Source organism: Hoplias malabaricus, chromosome 10 (assembly GCF_029633855.1).
Source record: "Hoplias malabaricus isolate fHopMal1 chromosome 10, fHopMal1.hap1, whole genome shotgun sequence".
NCBI classification, from domain to species: domain Eukaryota; kingdom Metazoa; phylum Chordata; class Actinopteri; order Characiformes; family Erythrinidae; genus Hoplias; species Hoplias malabaricus.
Genome location: NC_089809.1, coordinates 40,605,284 through 40,623,577, shown reverse-complemented (window position 1 = coordinate 40,623,577; position 18,294 = coordinate 40,605,284). Strand labels below are relative to the sequence as shown.

General features: G+C 43.7%; 1 protein-coding gene across 5 annotated transcripts in view; it reads left to right on the top strand.

The window, feature by feature from the left end:
• Positions 1–18,294, top strand: part of grb10b (growth factor receptor-bound protein 10b) — an 85,352-nt gene that overhangs the window by 17,309 nt on the left and 49,749 nt on the right. For 3 of the 5 annotated variants that reach the window (XM_066683712.1, XM_066683711.1, XM_066683714.1), the window contains exons 2-3: positions 3,146–3,230; positions 15,170–15,266. In XM_066683712.1, the coding sequence (XP_066539809.1) occupies positions 3,180–3,230; positions 15,170–15,266 (148 nt within the window). In that variant the 5' untranslated portion in view covers positions 3,146–3,179. Of the gene's footprint in view, positions 1–3,145; positions 3,231–3,316; positions 3,436–15,169; positions 15,267–18,294 lie in introns of all 5 variants that reach the window. The other 2 variants (XM_066683716.1, XM_066683715.1) reach the window with 1 other exon arrangement.

Genomic DNA, 18,294 nt, shown 5'->3' with positions numbered 1-18,294 from the left:
AGGAATAATTTAAGCCGACAGTCACAATAAAACATTACCCTCCAAGAATCTGTTCCACTCTCAGAGCTCACGGACACCGGGATCAGGTTATTTATCTGTAAACACGGCGAAAAGACTGAAACAGATCATACACAAGCACAAGAGACTACAGACACAAGGCACATATTCCTCTGTGTATGAATAAATAATGAAGAGCAGAGAAACGCATACCATTAAATCCTATGATGAAAATGCTAATATGGCTAACAGTTGATAACTTCTCATAAAATCTCTCCTCATTATGCTCCACTGTGGGATCCTTTACCACCTGAGAAACAGGCAGTGGGCATCTGTTTGTAAGTGCTGTGAGACTCTCTCCAGCGCAGGGAGTAGAATTGTGTATGAGATAAACGTACCTGTCTTTCACTTCTGTTTACGTTGCCGATGTGCTCTGAAACACTTGCTCCTCAATATGACCCCGCCCACTCCACAAAATAAATCAAAACAATTTGGGGTGGAACTTAATGTTGGTAGCAGCACGTTTACGGTACAAAGTGTCTCTCAAATGTATTCTTAATTTAAAGGGGTGGGGGGAGGGGCACTGGAATATGATTATAGCACCATTTAAAGTAGGACAGAGCACTGCACATTTAAGGTGGTACAGGCAGGTTTGTAATTCTGGCTTTAATGTGTTCTTTATTGTTGTTTTACTTTGTATAGGTACATACACATGGTGTGTGTTCGCAATTCCTAGTGGTTTTCCTTCTGGGTGAAATGTACTTGAATTTTCACAAAGAAAACGCCATTGCTGATGATGGCACACCGAGTTGGTGCTGAAGCCCAGGGTTGAATCTCAGCAGGTTTTCTTCATCCTGAACATGTTGAAATGTAATGAATTTTCTTTCCCCCCTGGCCGTAATTCGACTGCATCCCCGCTCAGTTGCGTGACTGTGTGTGTGGATGCATGCTGCCAAGTGTATTCGATGAGGCAGGATCGCCGCTCCATGGCTGAGTGAACCCCAGGCATTGAGCGTTTGAGGAGTGCCATTCAGCGGTACTCAGCAAGCCTGAACACCCAGGCTGGGCACAGGAGGGTGTGCTGAATGAAAATGCTGTGCTACTGTATTTCTGTCCCCTGATAAAATTGTGGCAGATACCTGTTAACAAAAGAGACACTGTCTCCCTTCCACAGCCCACGGTGGGGTCATGTGATTTACGGCCATGACATCATCCCCCAGGGCTGCCCTCACTTTTGTTGTCCTGGTGAGTAGAGACCATTGACCACTGAAACATTCAGATCCAGCTCCCATTATGTAAGGCAGGGCCCGGAAATGAGGCCTTCTGGACCTAACCCAGACAACAGTGAGCTCTTAGAAGGCTGGGAATAGTCTGCGGTCACCGAGGTGCCCCTCCTGAGCCTCCACACATCAATTAATGGCTGTTCAAGTTAGCGTTATATTGTGTTATAAACGGTGATGACAGTGGAGTTTGTACATGATGGAGCTCAGGGAGCGATGAATGTCTACGATGGTGGGCAATTGCTTATCTCTCTGGTTGTTTATGTTCCGAAGCTAAGCATCTTTTAAGGTGGAACATTGTGTTTCAGTAAGAAGTACGTACGTTTTTATTCACTGTTTGAATTACCACAGAAACTCATTTGGAACTCGAGCTGTTTAGTTTTGTAGCACTGTTGCTAATGCAGTTAGCTGGCACCTGAATTTGTAAAATTTTAAAAAAAGTGTTGTAAGTAATTGTGTAGTGCTGGACGTCATCTTTCACTGCACAATTTATTCTCCGATATTCAAGAACACAAACCTAGAACTATTAAAGTCCTTCGATGTTCTTGATCTCGGAGTATGCGTTGATTTTAAAATGTCGGCAAGAACCACCTGAACGTCCCATTGTTTATGACTTTTCATTCTTCACGTACTTGCTGTTAAGAAACGGCCTGTATCAATCAGAAGCAGGATGTAGTGGTTACTATTAGGGTTGGGCAGTATAACATTAATAACGTATGGTATTTAAAAATGTGGACGGTATCTTGAAATGAGGGCGGTATTTAAGACGTGTGTCAAATTTCTGTTGTTTCTTTAAGAACATGGCCAAACATATTTGTACATTTAAGTGAGCCACCAGAAGGGGGCACTGTGGGATAAAAAAAACAAGGTCAGTAGCCCACCGCAGTTGAGTTTAGTGCTGCGTTTGTGTTAAAAGAAAAGGGAATGAAGTTGAAAACAGACAAAATACTCAGACACAAAAGCTATGAGGCGTTAACCTCTAATTGTGTGTGATTTGAGCCTCAGTTCACTAGAACATTGTGCTGTGGTGTGCTAAACCAAGCCACCTCTGCTTCTAAACAGTGTAGAACCATCTCAGTTCTTATATTTTGCAACTTCTCTTCCTCCAAAATGAAGTCGCTGAAATTTGATCTCTACGAAATGGGTTTTTATCGTCAAAATATGCGTAGGTTGAGCTGGACTGCACATCACAAACGCTCAGAAAACCCTTCACTCGACTTTGTGCTCACAGGTATAAGGCTCAGTGCAGCATGAGTGCACACCCTCGCCACAGTAATACCGTACCCTGTGATAAGATTGAGACTGTATGATAGTACAAAAATATGGGTACCGCCCATCCCTAGTTACGTTCTCCCCCTACGAAACCAGACGATCCTTCAAGATCCTCATATGGCGTCAGAACACAAATAAAAAAGCAGTTCTTCAGCGGCTGTCTGCTTATTTTGATCACAGCTTCCCTTTCCACCTTAAATGCTGAAGCAATTACATTCTAGCACCTGTGGCATTTAAGGTGGAACTGGAATTTCCAAGATGTATGCTGTTTTCTGCTTGTTCTGAAGGACCGTAATCCTCTGAAACTACATTAAACTAAGATGATACACTGGTGATGAGAGTTTAAAGGAGTAAATTCTGACATCTGTGGGTTTCTTTGGGCGCTGCACAGCATCTTCACAAGGCGTCATAACCCGCCGTTTGGAGTGTGACTCTGAAATGCCTCAGGTTCAAGGGGTACATAACCCCCAGCCCCAGACAAAACGGAGAGGTAGGGCTAGGGGGTAAAACGGGATTCACCTTTAGGCTCATCTCAGAGTGTGTACCTCTTGCTGTGCTGGATTTTTAAATGTACCTCTGTATTTGTCTTTTTCTAGGCTCTTTCTTCAGCTGAGGTGAATTTTTGAGAACATGGCAGTAGCTGAATGTCCAGATTATTTCGTACACCACCCAAAATACCAGGTGAGAAACATGGTTGTGTCTTTGTGCGTTTTCTTTATTTCTTTGTGAGAACTCAGCAGCACACTGACAGTTTGCCTGGTGTTTAGTAACAAGTCTGACGTCCTCGTGGCCCACCCCGCGTTTACAGAAAAGGGTCGTCTACGGTGATACGTTTTTGTGGAGCTTCTTCATTATTTTCTGAGAGAAAAACATGGCTCAGGAAGAGGTAAGAAGAATACCCAAAATGTAAAATGAAATTTATACCCAAGATGATGAAGTTGTGGCTGTAATTCTGAGCGCTGAAGGTAGAGCTGCAGATGGTCAGTCAACTGTGGTTGTGATCTACAGCACAGTGGCTTCTGATTGGTCTAACTCTGTTATATAAGCTAAATATTTACAACTTTAAGATGTTGCTGATGCTGCAGTTCTTGTGATTTCAGTTGTTTAGAAGTCAAATGTATTTTTATAGCATTTTTCACACCTGAAAATGTTATAAACAATTTTTATTCACACTGGAATTACCTTTTTAATGACCTTATCCTTCCCTTCATATAGAGATTTGGACAGAGATTTTCTGATATTTCGTCCTACTTACTGTTTTATTTACATTTACATTTATGCATTTGGCAGACGCTTTTATCCAAAGCGACTTACAAAAGAGGAGCTAACATTCGAACTACAGCACAAATTATGCAAAATACCTTACATTAAGTGCAGTATGCCAGGAAGTAAGTGCATTATTAAGAAAGACATTCAGTGCAAAAGATACTCTCGGAAGAGCTGGGTTTTCAATGATTTCTTGAATGCAGAGAGGGTTGCTGTTGCTCTGATAGTGCTTGGAAGCTCGTTCCACCAGCGTGGTACCAGAGATGAGAATAGCCTCAACTGACCTGTACGCAGGGTTGGTCGTGTTAGTAGGCGCTCCTTTGAGGAACGGAGAGGGCGGGCGCTAACGTATGGTTTTAAGAGTCTATTGAGGTAGATGGGAGCAGAACCAGTGAATACTCTGAAGGCCATCATTAGTGATTTGAATTTGATGCGAGCAGCTAAGGGTAGCCAATGCAGCTCAACTAATAGGGGCGTGAGATGTGCTCTTTTTGGTTGGTTGAAGACCAGGCGTGCTGCCGCATTCTGGATCATCTGTAGCGGTCTCACAGCACAGGTCGGAAGACCTGTCAGGAGGGCGTTGCAATAGTCTAGACGGGAGATTACTAACGTCTGAACGAGGAGCTGTATTGTATGTTGAGTTAGGTATGGCCTAATCTTCCTTATGTTGAATAGGGAGAAGCGGCACGATCGAGCTACAGCGGTAACATGATCTGCGAAGGTCAGCTGGTCGTCAACCATGACACCTAGGTTTCTTACAACCTTGGTGGGAGCCACTGATAGGGACCCTACCTTGATGCTGATGTTGTGGAGTATAGCTTGCTTGGCTGGGAGGACCAGTAGTTCAGTTTTGGATAAATTCAATTGGAGGTGATGTTCCTTCATCCATGTAGATATGTCAGAGAGACAGTCAGAGATTCGAGTTGCCACTGAAGTGTCTCCTGGAGGAAAGGATAAATAGAGCTGTGTGTCATCTGCATAGCAGTGATAGGAGAAGCCGTGCGAATGTATGATTGGGCCTAGAGAGGTAGTGTACAAGGCAAAGAGGAGGGGTCCCAGCACCGAGCCTTGGGGCACACCTGTGGTGAGGTGTCGCGCTGATGTTTGTCCAAGCCATTACACACTGAAGGATCGTCCAGTGAGATAAGACTCAAACCAGGAGAGTGCATTGTTCTTGAAGCCCATGTCAGTGAGTTTGTTTAGTAAGATGTGGTGGTTGACCGTATCAAACGCTGCTGATAGGTCGAGCAGAATGAGAACTGAGGATTGACCTGTTGCTTTTGCATCTTTAAGAGCTTCCATTACTGACAGAAGTGCAGTTTCCGTCGAGTGGCCGCTCTTGAAGCCGGACTGGTTCGAGTCAAGAAGGTTATGTTGGGAGAGGAATTTTGTTGCCTGCTTAAAGACAGCTCTTTCAATGATTTTAGACAGGAAGGGGAGGAGAGAGACTGGTCGGTAGTTCTCTACTATAGAAGGAGCAAGAGCAGGTTTTTTGAGTAGAGGTCTTACTTGAGCTTGCTTGAAGGTGTTTGGAAATGTTCCAGAGGTTAGTGAGGAATTGATTACATGAGTGGCTGCGGACACAATGGACGGGGCTATTGTTTGCAGTAGGGTGGTAGGAATGGGATCCAGTGAACAGGATGTGGGACGGCCACCTCTAAGAAGATTTGATACCTCGTCTTCTGTGAGAGGAGTGAAAGAAGGGAAGGAAGCAGTAGGTTTAGGAGGATTCAAAGGGGGAGCCGAAGGCTGTGTAGAGGGGTCAGAAAACCGGCTGCTGATTGCAGCAACTTTGCTGGTGAAGAAGTCAGCAAATGCGTCAGCGGTGAGGTTGGTTGCAGGGGGTGGAGGTGGAGGGTATTTAGGTGGCTGTACTTAAATGTGAACTGGTTGCACATCTCGACAGAGCTCTGGGGTGTAGATTGACTCTCATTTGTGTAGTAATTTGTAATCCACGTGAAATAGCTTTATAATATCTCCCAGTGAGTGCTGCCACCATGTTGGCTCAGACAGGGCAGAGACAGAGGAGCAGCAGTGGTCAGGGACGTGAAGTTCAGTGTCAGAATTTACGGATACAAACCCTGTGACCGCGACTTTGTTTCTCTCCAAAGAGCCGCTGCGGATTCAAGGCGATAGGGCTTTAAAAAAATACAAAGATCGGGGTAGTGCCTTCATCTTGAACGTTTCTATTCTTCTGACTTAGTGTAAGAAAAGGAATAAGGTTCCATCGTTGAGATGTGTATAAACAAATCAGTGTGCACACACTTCACATTTCAGACAGATACAGGTCTCACATTTTTGAGTAAGAACTAGGGCGTCAAAATAGTTTCTAAAGTTCTGAGAATCCCAAAAAAACAGAATCCATATCCAATAAATGACATTTTATATTTAAGGAAACTGTCATTAATATTGAGAGTTATAAAAACAGGTTTATAAACAGTATATTTCTGAATATAATCGTCTATTTTGAGTGTAATCTTGAAAAATCCGTTTTCGTTTTCATTCCGCCTTTTCTCGCTTGCGCTTCTCAGTCTCGCTTTTGACTTTTGACGGTGTCGGGATCTAGACAGTCATTGGCTGCTAAAGTTAAGCCCCGCCCACCCAGCAGATTCTGCAGTTTTTGACCGTTTTTGTCCATTTTTATGGAGACTGCAAAAAATTTCACACTACACAACCCTAAACTCCCCAACCAAACACACAACTAATGTTTCCTAGGAGACACCGATTAAAAACGTACGTACAAATCTCTACGGTTATTATTGTCGATCCACAAAAAAATATGTAAAAATGTCTTTGGGTCATGGATGGGAAAGCAGTCAGCGCGATCTCTACACACTGCAGCGGGAGCTGGAGATTAGTTGAAAAGCACATAGTTCCACCTTAAATGGTTCAGAAATATTAGCCGTAGCGCGCTCCACAGTGCTGCGCCATTTGAGGTGGAATTGAAAATTAGAATAAAGTTGGATTAAAGTCTCACTATGTTCTACACGTAATGCTCGTTATTTGGGGACGTGCATCCAGCTCTATGTAGTATATCGTAGTTTTTAATTCTTTTACCGTTTTAACTTGTCGAGCTCCACTGTATGTGCCTGTGTTTACTTTCTGTGCTCTGTTCTCATTGGCTGTTGACAGGATTCGTTCGGAGTCGAGTTGGTGGAGTTTACACTACGTGACTACATTCAAAGTCGGGTCGATAAAATCAAACGTTTGATATTCTGCAATTTCAAGGCAAAAATGTAAAATCATACTAAGTCTTGTAGTTTAACCCCATCTTAAGGCGTGTTCCAAAGACCACTGACTTCATTCAAGCGAACACAGAAGCGCTAACACAGGTCAACACAGCCCTTAAAGTGCATTTCAAAATATCATCCTCTTGACAGTGTAAAAAGCTGTTCCCTCAGGTTTAGTAAGATTGCCTTCCTACTTGTACTTGTTACTGCTTTGTGGATTTATTTATTTTTTTGTTAATGGCTCTGAAACTAATGTGCATTTAAAAAAGTAAATGTTGTTCATTCAAGCTGCTTATATCTTATTAGTGATACAGAACACTGCTTTAACAATGTAAAATCTGCAAGTACAGTATAAATATCTGGATTTATAGTAGTTAAGATGGATAGATGTGGTGTCTGTACTCTGTATCGGCAGATGGTATCGGTGCATCCCGAAATTTACTCCACTGAATTAAATGGGGCACTTGTTTCTCTGTGGGGGATTATGTAACTGAGAGTGGTGGGATTCTGGGCTCCGGTCCAGGGTTTGGCTGTAGCCTGTCGAACAGAATGGCTGGTGATCTACTGATTATTATAATGTCCCTGTCTCCTTTGTGAAGTCCATGAAGTTGTGCTACACACTTAAAGCCACCGTCCACTTTATCATGTTTCTTCTGACATTAATCCTGTGATAAATGTGTGCTGAAGTGGTGCTGAGAAAACGACATTGGCTTTTGTCATTCTGAAGGTTTTTAAACTTTTTTCTTTAGTTTGTCTGAATTTTTAGTGGGCGGGATTAATTTGGCCCGTGTGTTGTCAGGTCTGCCACAGAACCAATCAGTAGTATTTTTACCTTTTAAATTATAGCTTCAGAATCATCATGATGCTCCACTGGGCTATAGCAGGGAGTCTAGTCAGGGTCTAGTGCTGGGCAATATGAGTGCAAATCTATATCACGATTGTTAATCGTAATCAAGGTAAAATACTCAACTAGATGTTTATTTTGTTGTTTTCCTTGGTACCAGCTGCTCGAGTCGCTCGGTCGCCCTTTGTGTTTACCCCATCCAATATGCCGCATGGAGGACCTAGAGTCCAGTAGTGTGAAATTAAAGGGACAATACATGATCACACCGTGGGGCCATAACTGAATTAACAAAAAGCTCTAAAGCCCTGCTGGGTGTGGAGTATCTCAGGGGGACGTCTCCTCGGCGATACCTCTGCTGGATTGTAACGTTAGGACGAGCAAGTTCTGAAACATTTCGCCGCCAGGCGCTGTACTGTCTGCGAATTAAATACTAGTAAAAGGAACATCTATGACTGTGGAAACAGTTCCAAGCACTGCATCTTTTAAGGTGGAACCATGTGTTTGAGGGGAAAAATTACTGTTGGTTTATGGATGAATTGTAATTTGTTTTATTCATCCTTTGAATTATCGCAGTAACACGTGTAACTAGCACTTTTTTTGTGTACATTTGGTAAAGCGTTTAGCCGTCTCCTGATTTTGGAGACAGTTCCACCTTAAATGATCCGCAACAGCATAAATATAAGTCAGTGTTACTCACCTATGGAACAGGAATAGAGCAACATCCTCATCTCAGTTCGTTTGGAGTCTCTCCGTTGTCTAATATCCTCCAGATGCCGTTTGTGTGCTAGAGAAAGCCTAGCATATCGGACTGAGCCGCTTTGTTTTTTTTACTGATTTATACACACTGGGTCTTCGTTAACACATTAGACTGGTTTCCAATGCAAATCGACTGGAGAGCAGCACATGAGGAGGAGTTTTTTCAATCGTGAACTTAGCCTTTAAACTGAACTACGGTGTAAATAAATGTTGAATACTTGAACACCGGGGTAAATGTTTGTTCCATGGACTTTTATTTATTTATTTATTTTTAACATTTTTCTACTGTTAAACACACAGCCCGTGGCTTTAATAGCTGAGACAAGTGAATGTTAGTTCATGTTTATTACTAAATCCTAAGCCAGTGTATAGTATTTATGACACCTTTTAGTTTTTCATACCCTGGGAAACAAACACTGATCTTCTGGAGGTGAAAAGGACCAGTGTCCTTGCTTGCCGTTTGCTTTTAAGCGGACTGTTTTCCTAGCCCAGTCTGAGCGGATGTCAGGCTTGTTTTGGACAGGGCAGCGGCACGTTGGCCAGTTCCTGAAGATCTGCTCCTGAAATGTGGGTTTGTCATTACCGTAACGGCCGTGTTGGCTTCATCTGTGCGCTGCTTAAGCCATTAAAGGCCCTCCTCCCCGGACACATCGGCAGTCGGAGAGCAGTACATTTTTCGCCTTGAGTTTTATAGATGTTTTCAGAGTGAATCAAGTGGAGTTTTGGCAGCGTGCGGTTCCCGTTCCTGGAAGTCAAACTTCTAGTTGTCTGCGTTTCTTGGAATCGGGAGATTCAAGATCTGGCTTTTTTTATTTTGTTGTCAAGAGGAAACGTTTTGGTTAGCGCTGAGTTGCAATGAAAGCCCTGTTTGCTTCCATTGAGACAGCACTGTCCTGTTTTACAGTTACACACTGCAGTCCATCTGTTGCTCTGCATATACCTTGTTAGCCCCATTCTTCAATGGTCAGGGGCCCCACTGGATCCCCACAGAGCAGGTGTGATGTGGTGGTGTAGAGTGGATCAGACACAGCAGTGCTGCTGGAGTTTTTAAACCCCTCAGTGTCACTGCTGGACTGAGAATAGTCCACCGACCTTTACATCTACAAGGTGGACCAATGAGGGAGGAGTGTCCAGAGTGGACAGTGAGTAAACACAGGGTTTTACAAACTCCAGCAGCACTGCTGTCTGATCCACTCTGCACCAGCACAACACACCGCCACATCACACCTGCTCTGTGGGGATCCAGTGGGGCCCCTGACCATTGAAGAATGGGGCTAACAAGGTATATGCAGAGCAACAGATGGACTGCAGTGTGTAACTGTAGAACTACAGATTGCTCCGGTGTGGTCAGTGGAGCTGAGAGTGGTCATTGAGGGTAGAAACAAGGTGGTTTTGCCTGATTGGGGTAATCCGTCCTCCTCTGGAATGCTCAGTAGTCTGACCTTTTAGGGTTGGGAGCTAAGCTGCAGTGTAACCGTTCTGTGCAGAGGGGGTGAGCACCGCTGAGTCGGACCATGGTCCAGATTTTACACTCCACGAGTTCATTGGCACAGGACTGACATGTAAATACACTGGAATTTTTTAATATGCTTGTGGCACACACTGATTTTGCTGATGTTTCACTGTAAACGTAGCTGAGGTACAAAGCTGATAATCTTCAAAAGAAAATATAATACAAATATCAGTATCAGCAGATAATTGCCTTTTTTATTTGTATATTATCGTGCACCTTTAGCAGTTATCTGCTGATACTGATATTATTTGGATATTGCTGTGCACCTTTAGTTAATCCCTTTTCCATGAAACGAACTGTGGTCGTCTCATGTCCCAAGCTTTCACAGCTGCTTCATGATCTTTAATAAACATTGTCTTCAACGGTTCGGACTATAGGGGAGAACCTTGACGTCTAGAGCCTTGAGATTGTTTGAGTCACTCGCCCAGAACAGCGTGGTGTCTCCTGCTCTGAGAACAGTGTGCTTAGGGATTAATTGGGGCGAGGCGTTTCACGCTAGTGTACAGATGTCCTGTACAAATGAAGCTCTGTGGGTACGAGTTCTAGGAAAGGAGGTCAGTGGTTGATTACGACTCAGTCCTGAGCTCTAGAGGTTCTGCAAACAAGTGCACCTTCAACAGAAACGGCTAAAAACACCAGCATCGTTTAATAATTCCAGAGTTGTCAAATGCTGTGAAGATCTGAGGGCAGGCAGTAGGAAGGTTACAGACTTTAGAATGATGGCAGTGTGATCTGTACCATCATTAGATGATCTGCAAGACACTGAATAGGGCTGGGCGATATAACCCTAAAATAATATTGTGATATTTCAGGGTTATTTGGTGATAAAGATATTGTTGGCGATACGATAAAACACTTAAAATGAAAATAACAAACAAAAAATAGTAATAATAAATATTTACATAAATATATTACTCATAAAATTCAATGAAACTAAATAAAAGTTAATATTAATTGCATGAAATATATTTAGAATATATTAATGTTTGTTTTTATTGATACAATTTTAACATTTTCCTACAATGTAACAATTTCACAGTCAGTAATTTCACAGTCCAAGTGTAGACTGGAAACACAAGTGTCTGAGGCCGGAGCGGGACACCTCCTGCCGTGAGATTGGGTGGAACTCTGAATGGATCTGTCACACTTGGCTAACTCGGACCTTACCTCCGTCACTCTGGGATTAGTTTGATGTATGGAGATATACAATCAAAGTAAACCCCAGTAGGTTGCCTTTGTATGTGTCAAAGCCTAACGTTAGTCCAGTCTTAGCCAGGAATTTAAAATATTTAATTTATGGAATACGTAATTGTAAAAACTAGACACGCACAGTGCAAATGTTTTGCTGTTTAATATGAAACAGGTTTATTGTTCACTTGAGGGTGGTATGTCGTGTCGGAGGAAGCAGAGGTGTGTTGTTAAAGAGAGATTATTTATTAATTTATGGCAACAGATTCCCACAACCACCAAAAATTGCACAGTAAGAAGGGTCAGAGAGCAAGACATAAAAGGTGTAGACAAATGGCACACACCGTCCACATAGTTATTTATTCAATGCACAAATGATTCATTCATTGTCTGTAAATGCTTATCCGGCGCCCAATGACTCAGGGTAGGCTCAAGGTGGATACACACACTGGAGGGGGCACCAGTCCGTCACAGGGAGACACACTCATAACTACGGACACTTTTGAGTCACCAGTCCACGTAGGTGTGTGTTGGTAGCAATGTGTGTTTTTAGAGCATGGGAGGAAACCGGAGCACCCGGAGGAAACCCACGTAGACACGGGGAGAACACACCACACTCCTCAGACGGTCACCCGGAGGAAACCCACGCAGACACAGGGAGAACACACCACACTCCTCAGACGGTCACCCGGAGGAAACCCACGCAGACACAGGGAGAACACACCACACTCCTCACAGTCACCTGGAGGAAACCCACGCAGACACAGAGAACACGCCACACTCCTCAGACAGTCACCCGGAGGAAACCCACGCAGACACAGGGAGAACACGCCACATTCCTCACAGACGGTCACCCGGAGCGGGACTCAAACCCACAACCTCCAGGACCCTGGAGCCGTGTGACTGAGACACTACCTGCTGCGCCACCGTGCACAAAATAGTTTTATACACATAATGAAGATGTTCTATGAACTATAGGTTGTAGTTCATGTTCACGCCCTGATTATGACGGATTACAATATAAATGCAAATGAAATGGATGAAGTGTAAGCACTGCCTGTAATGCTGTTAGCCGTCGGCCAAGTTTGGAGACAATAATACCCACTAATGGAGCTGGAATAGAACAATATCTTCATCTCAGTTTGTGCTTTTTAGCGTTTGGAGTCTCTCCAATGTCTAAAAACCACCAAATGCTGTTTCTTCTGCCGTGAGCAGGGAACGAGACTAGCACACCGGCCTGAGACACTTTTTATTTACTCGTTTACCGACTGGAGAGCAGCCAATGTTGAAGAAATGTCCTCAGTGTTTTATATTATTTAAAAAAAAATTAATTAAAATGAGTTGTGAATGTCATCTCTGTATATTACTGACATTAACCTGGCCCTCTGATCCCAGAACTGTGAACTTAGTCAATGAAAACCTACATTAACCTGCGTTATAGCGGTCTCCACAGTTTAACCCTTAGCCGTCTCACACCAGCGCGAGTAACTGGTTCAACACGAGACACGTCAAAACGAACATTGCTGTAAATTTTTGTCTAAATTATCCTTTGTTTTGAGGACAGACAACATAGGAACAGAGCTTTCGTGATTGAAATGTGACTTTTAAAAAGAGTCCTCAAGAATAAATGTAGACAAAATGGAACAGGAAATACGCTGTTTATTTTAATCTCTTCATTTCTTGTCAAATTTTGTTATTTTTCACTTTATAAAGATACAGAAAAAAGTGAGAAATCTACTGACTCTTTACTACAACCTGAATACAGTATTTGGGGGTTGGGGTGAATTTGCTGAAAGAGAGAGAGGGGGCGAGACTCCTAAGGGTTAATCGTCAGTTCCACCTGTGTGGGGTCAAATCAGTGTCTAAAACATTGAGCTTGTGAAATCTGAACATGCCAGAGTTATCTCAGTCAGTGACTGTACTGTGTTGGTTCCTTTAAATGTTTCACCACAGGGTTGAGAAGTCTGAGTAGGAATTGCTGCTTTTGAAGGTGTGTTTTTTACCGTCACCAAACAAGAAGGACCAAATATCACTGTCTGTGGTGGGACGGCACCTGCAGCATTTCTGAAGCTTATACCGTAAACAGTGATTACACAAATAGGAACGTGACCTTCTGCCAAGCTCCTCTAATCGTTCATTACAATCTGCTGTTGTTGTTTCAAACCGTGTTCTCTTCTCTGTGTGAGACCCGTAAACTTTGTCCCCTGGCATTGGGAAAGTAAACAAGCTCTAATTCTGTAACGGTTCTGTAGCTGCTACTCGCGCCCACATTAGAGAGCGTCTCGCAGCTCTGCGGTCGGCCCCGGAACACCATCTCCACACAGCAGAGCCACAGGACGTTCTGTTCCCGTCTCCTGCTGTGAAAGCCCCAATCAGCACCGCTGCCTGAGGTATCCCAGTCTGCCGCGCCTTTGTACCACGTCCAAGACGCTGAGCCGTTCTCTGGTACGAGGAGTGCTGCGGACGGGCGGGGGGAACTGAATCAGGAGTTCTGTTCTCGCTCGGCCAAAAATGAGGAGTGTCTCTCTGCTGTCGGTCACGAGGGAAGCACAACAGACCGATCTCAGCTGAGCTCACGCCGTGGACTGGGTCGAACGCCAACACCTTGTGTCTCATGAGCAGCCCGAACACACGGCCATGATCCTGTCCAGATATAGCAGGGCACACAGAGGCCAACCCTTCCCTGACCTCACATTGCATTCATCACTGGAGATCCAGCTTTGAGGTCGTGTTTCACTCTCCAGAGATAAACCTGCGTCTCCAAGTTTGTGGATGTTTCGTTTACTACATCATTTGACATCATGAGCTGTCTCTCTCACACTGTGTTTGAACTTCATGATGAATGGACCAATAGAAATGCTCCTTAATTAATTCAACCTTTTTACATTGACCTCCATTAAAAGTTGAAGCTTTGTGAAATATTTTGGAAATAAAGGTTTTTCTTTGGACAATGATGAGATGCAGAGAGAGATCTAGAAAGCTGACTGCACACACTCTCTCACACACACTGATTGTAAACTGTACCAGCAGCCATTATATACGGTCACAAATGGGTCTTTCCCAGTAGTTACTGTAGTTAACAAAGACTTCCTCTCTCATATTTAAAGGTTTTATAGACAGTTCTGGACACTACTGCTCTCAGACATTCTCCAGTGTTTGTGTTCATTCAGGAGCTCCTCGTCTTTTAAGGTGGAACGGTGTGTTTGAGTAAGAAGCGACTGTATCTTGTTACCACGGAAGCTCATTTGTAACTCGAGCTGTTCCACACAGTTGGCGTTCTCCCGAATTTATAGTCGGTTCCACCTTAAGACGTGTAGCTGTAACAGCAAACAAGTGTTGCTCACTTAAGGAGAAGGAATAGAGCAACATCCTCTTCTTGCTTCATGTTTTTCAGCTAACCTTTTCTCTACTGTCCAAACACCTCCAGATAGTTTCTCAGTGTTGGCTCAGGCAGCGATGCACAGAGAAACCTGAGCCATTTTGGACCGAGACAATTTGTTTCCCCATTCACTGAGTCAGGGCTGTGTACAAACAGCAGAGAGCAGCAAAGGGTGAAGAAACATTCTCTGAATTTTTTAAAAACGTGTATTGGATTTAAATCGCAAACATTGCCTTTTAATGTGTGTATGCCCTGGATGAGTCACCTTTCATTTAAAGGGAACATATGATAAGGAGTGATGGCTGAATATTGGAGTGTTGTCTAAACCTCTGGCACGCTAAGGATTGGCTGGGTTTGTGGGTTAAATGTTCATGAGAGTGTAAGTATTTAATACAGTCGTTGACATTAAACCATATTCAAGTTCTCTATCCTTTCCCTCCACAGGACAATGTGGACAGAACTGCCAGTCACACAACAGCACAACAACTCATCGGGTCCAGTTTCCAGCAGGCAGCCAATCGGAACTCTTCAAACCATCAAGGTTAGTCCTGTTCAACATTTGTGTCCGTGTTCATTAATGTTTATAGTTCTAGCTTCACTGTCGAACCACTGCAACGTCACTGATTTAACAACACTGTGTTGGATGGTGGGTGGGTGTACAGGGATGCAGGAAATGGTCCTGAATTTTCAGGATTATTACAAGTTTAAGTGCTAAAAAAAATGTAACAATGTGAACTATTTTATAGTTTATAATAAAATCGGAGAAGAAAGAATTGAGAAAAAAAAAAGCTTCTGCTCTTCGCTCCTCACTGCTGTGCGCTCGGGGGCGGGGTGAACAGCGAGCGGCTCATTATCATTTAAAGGAACAGGTGCTGAAAGCGGGCGTTCTGAACAGAGCTGTTTACACGGGGAGAACACTGCTGTGGGGTTTGGACCAAAGCAGGTCACAGACGTTTCATTAAAAACCAGAACCACATGGAGAAGAGGTAGAACTGTGTCAGAATGTAAAGTCTGACATGATGTGAAGTCTATCTTTAGCAACTTTGTTGGTATAAAGACAGTAAACAAGTCATAGAAACGCAGATAAGAAGTTTACACTTCCCAAGTTATGATGCAAAGCAGGGCTCTGTCTTTCTCTTCCAACTGTTCTTCGTTTGCTGAACATCTTTGGTGCCAGAACTCCAGAGACATCTGTGGACATTATCTAGTGCGTGTCGAAAGTCAGACAAACATTGCGTGATTTTGGAAATCTTATTTCTGTGGTTGAAAAAACTGTGCTCATTTGAATTGTTTGCCATGTACGAACAAAACAGGCATCTTATACGCTGTCTGAAAGTAATCAGTCGGACACATGCTGTGGCTGAAACACAGCCCCTCAGCAGAGTTCTCTCTACGTACACACACTCAGTGCGGCAGAATACGGCGCCCTGTGTAACAGAACATTTAAAAAAGTGCACAGCTGGGCTAACTTGTAACTTTTGCATGCTGAAATGCCACGAAAGCAAGCGTGGAAGAGACAAGTACCCGCAGGTGGCTGGGAAGACATCGACAATACGGTTTGTTCACTTTGCCGAGAGAGTTGTAAGTGAGCTGTGACTGCACTGTGTAACTCTGTCCAAATCACTGTCAGCTCGCTCTGTTTTCTGAGACTGCGATGTTGAGAAACCGTGTGTCACAGCGAGACAAGCGACAAATTTCTGACATGTAAGAAATCCATCCAGTCGTCCAGCAGCTCACTCGGAGCTCAGTTACGTAATTAATCTGGCGTCTCTTCTCCCGTCAGACCTCAGCCAGTGGAGCTAAAAATTCACAGATCCTGAAATTCAGGGCCAAAATTGCAGTGTGTGTCTAGTTTAAAATGCGTCATGTCTGAACTCTGTTTAGGCTTCAGTGCCCTGCTTTTAGCTGTCCACACCCTCCGTTTCCTCTGCGCTGCTCTGGTTCGGTTTACAGCTGCAGTAAAGCCAGGTTTGTTGAACGCAACAAACATCCCTCATCCTCCTCTGTCCACTAGTAAACTAGTTTCAGAAAACACTTTCTTGTATCTTTACCAATTCAACCACGTTGCCCCTGCTCAGCCCCCTCAGGATCACCAGAGGTTCAGGGGACATTGCTGCAGACAGGAAAGGGAATCCCAAGATGCTCTACACAGCCATCTGCTGGCAAACCACAGTTCTCTGAGCTGGAGCAGGCACAGAGTGATCTACCCTCAGTTGGCCATGATCCCTGCTTGGCCAAGCTTCACAAGAAGAAGAGAAAAGCAAACAATGTAATACTCAATTGAGTCAAGCCCTCGCTACAGTCTACAGAAGGCTACAAAAGAGAATCAGTGACAGGGCCTAAAGCAAACCGGAGCACGAGCCAGGCTTCGGACCAGCGTTGTAGTCTTATACTGAGCTTCATAAAACACGCCTTTTAAACCATCTGCAGAAAAACACGAGGGGTTTTCCAGCAGAAAAACTCTGGAACCAGTTTTATTCCTGATTCTTGGAATTTTGTTTCTCTCCAGTGAACCGTTCTCCCATGTTTCCACCAGTTTTGATGGGAGCTAAGGATGCCTCGCCAGCTGGGGGCGCTGTTTGGGCTAAGTTACAGCGTGGCTGTGTCTGAATTCAGCTCCAGTGTCAGAGAAACAAATGGAGTCAGGACAGAAGTGGTTTAGCCACTCTTTACAGCACGGTCAGATCACAGTGAGATATGATGCACATTTTCACAGAAAGGTCCTGCTGAGCTCAGTGGAGAAATGTTGCAAACGCTCCTAGTGCTTCACTTAACGCAGCCACAAATATAATGCAGATGTGGCATTTATTTCGTATTTTAAAATGAAAAGCTCCACAGATGCTTCTGGTTCTTTGGTCTTTACCCAGAACAACATCGAGGGCAATATAACACTCTGTAAATGACCCGTCCACCTCCACTACACCATAATGCTTTATTTAAGGCTGAGCTCTTTCTGGAGCTTCTTTATCTCGACTCGTCCACAGACGCCTTCACGATTTGAACTGAACTAAGTTGGGAACATACTTCTCTGGTTTAGGAACCGATATACACTGGTAGAAACGCTTCAAACTGTTCCATGTTTAAGTTCACAAACTGTTCATATTGGTGGAGACGTGCTAATGGAACAGGGCTAATACACTTTATATGTGAAAAGTGGCAATTGAACTGAAAGCATTTCATCAGAAGATTAAGTCACATACTCAATTCTAATCAGCTTTGGGTTTTGCCTTCCCCTATTATGCATTTTATGGTCAGTGCTTATTCTTGTGCTCATCCTTGTTTCCATTTTCTACACAGTGCACGTCTCTCACAAGCAGTGCCTTATGATGCTATTCAGAGTGGCTTTTTGAGACCTGGTTCTACTAGCTTTACCACTACCACAGCCTCCACAACTTCTAATAGGAACAGTGAAGTTTATAAACCACAACAGTGACCACAATAACGTTAAGCAGTGTTTACTCATGGTGTATTGGCGTGTTGTTTTTGTTTGGGACTGAACACAGCTCCGTCATCAGTTCAGACAGATCAGTAGAGTTTGTAGCGTCCAGCTCTTGCTGGATTCTTTCGTT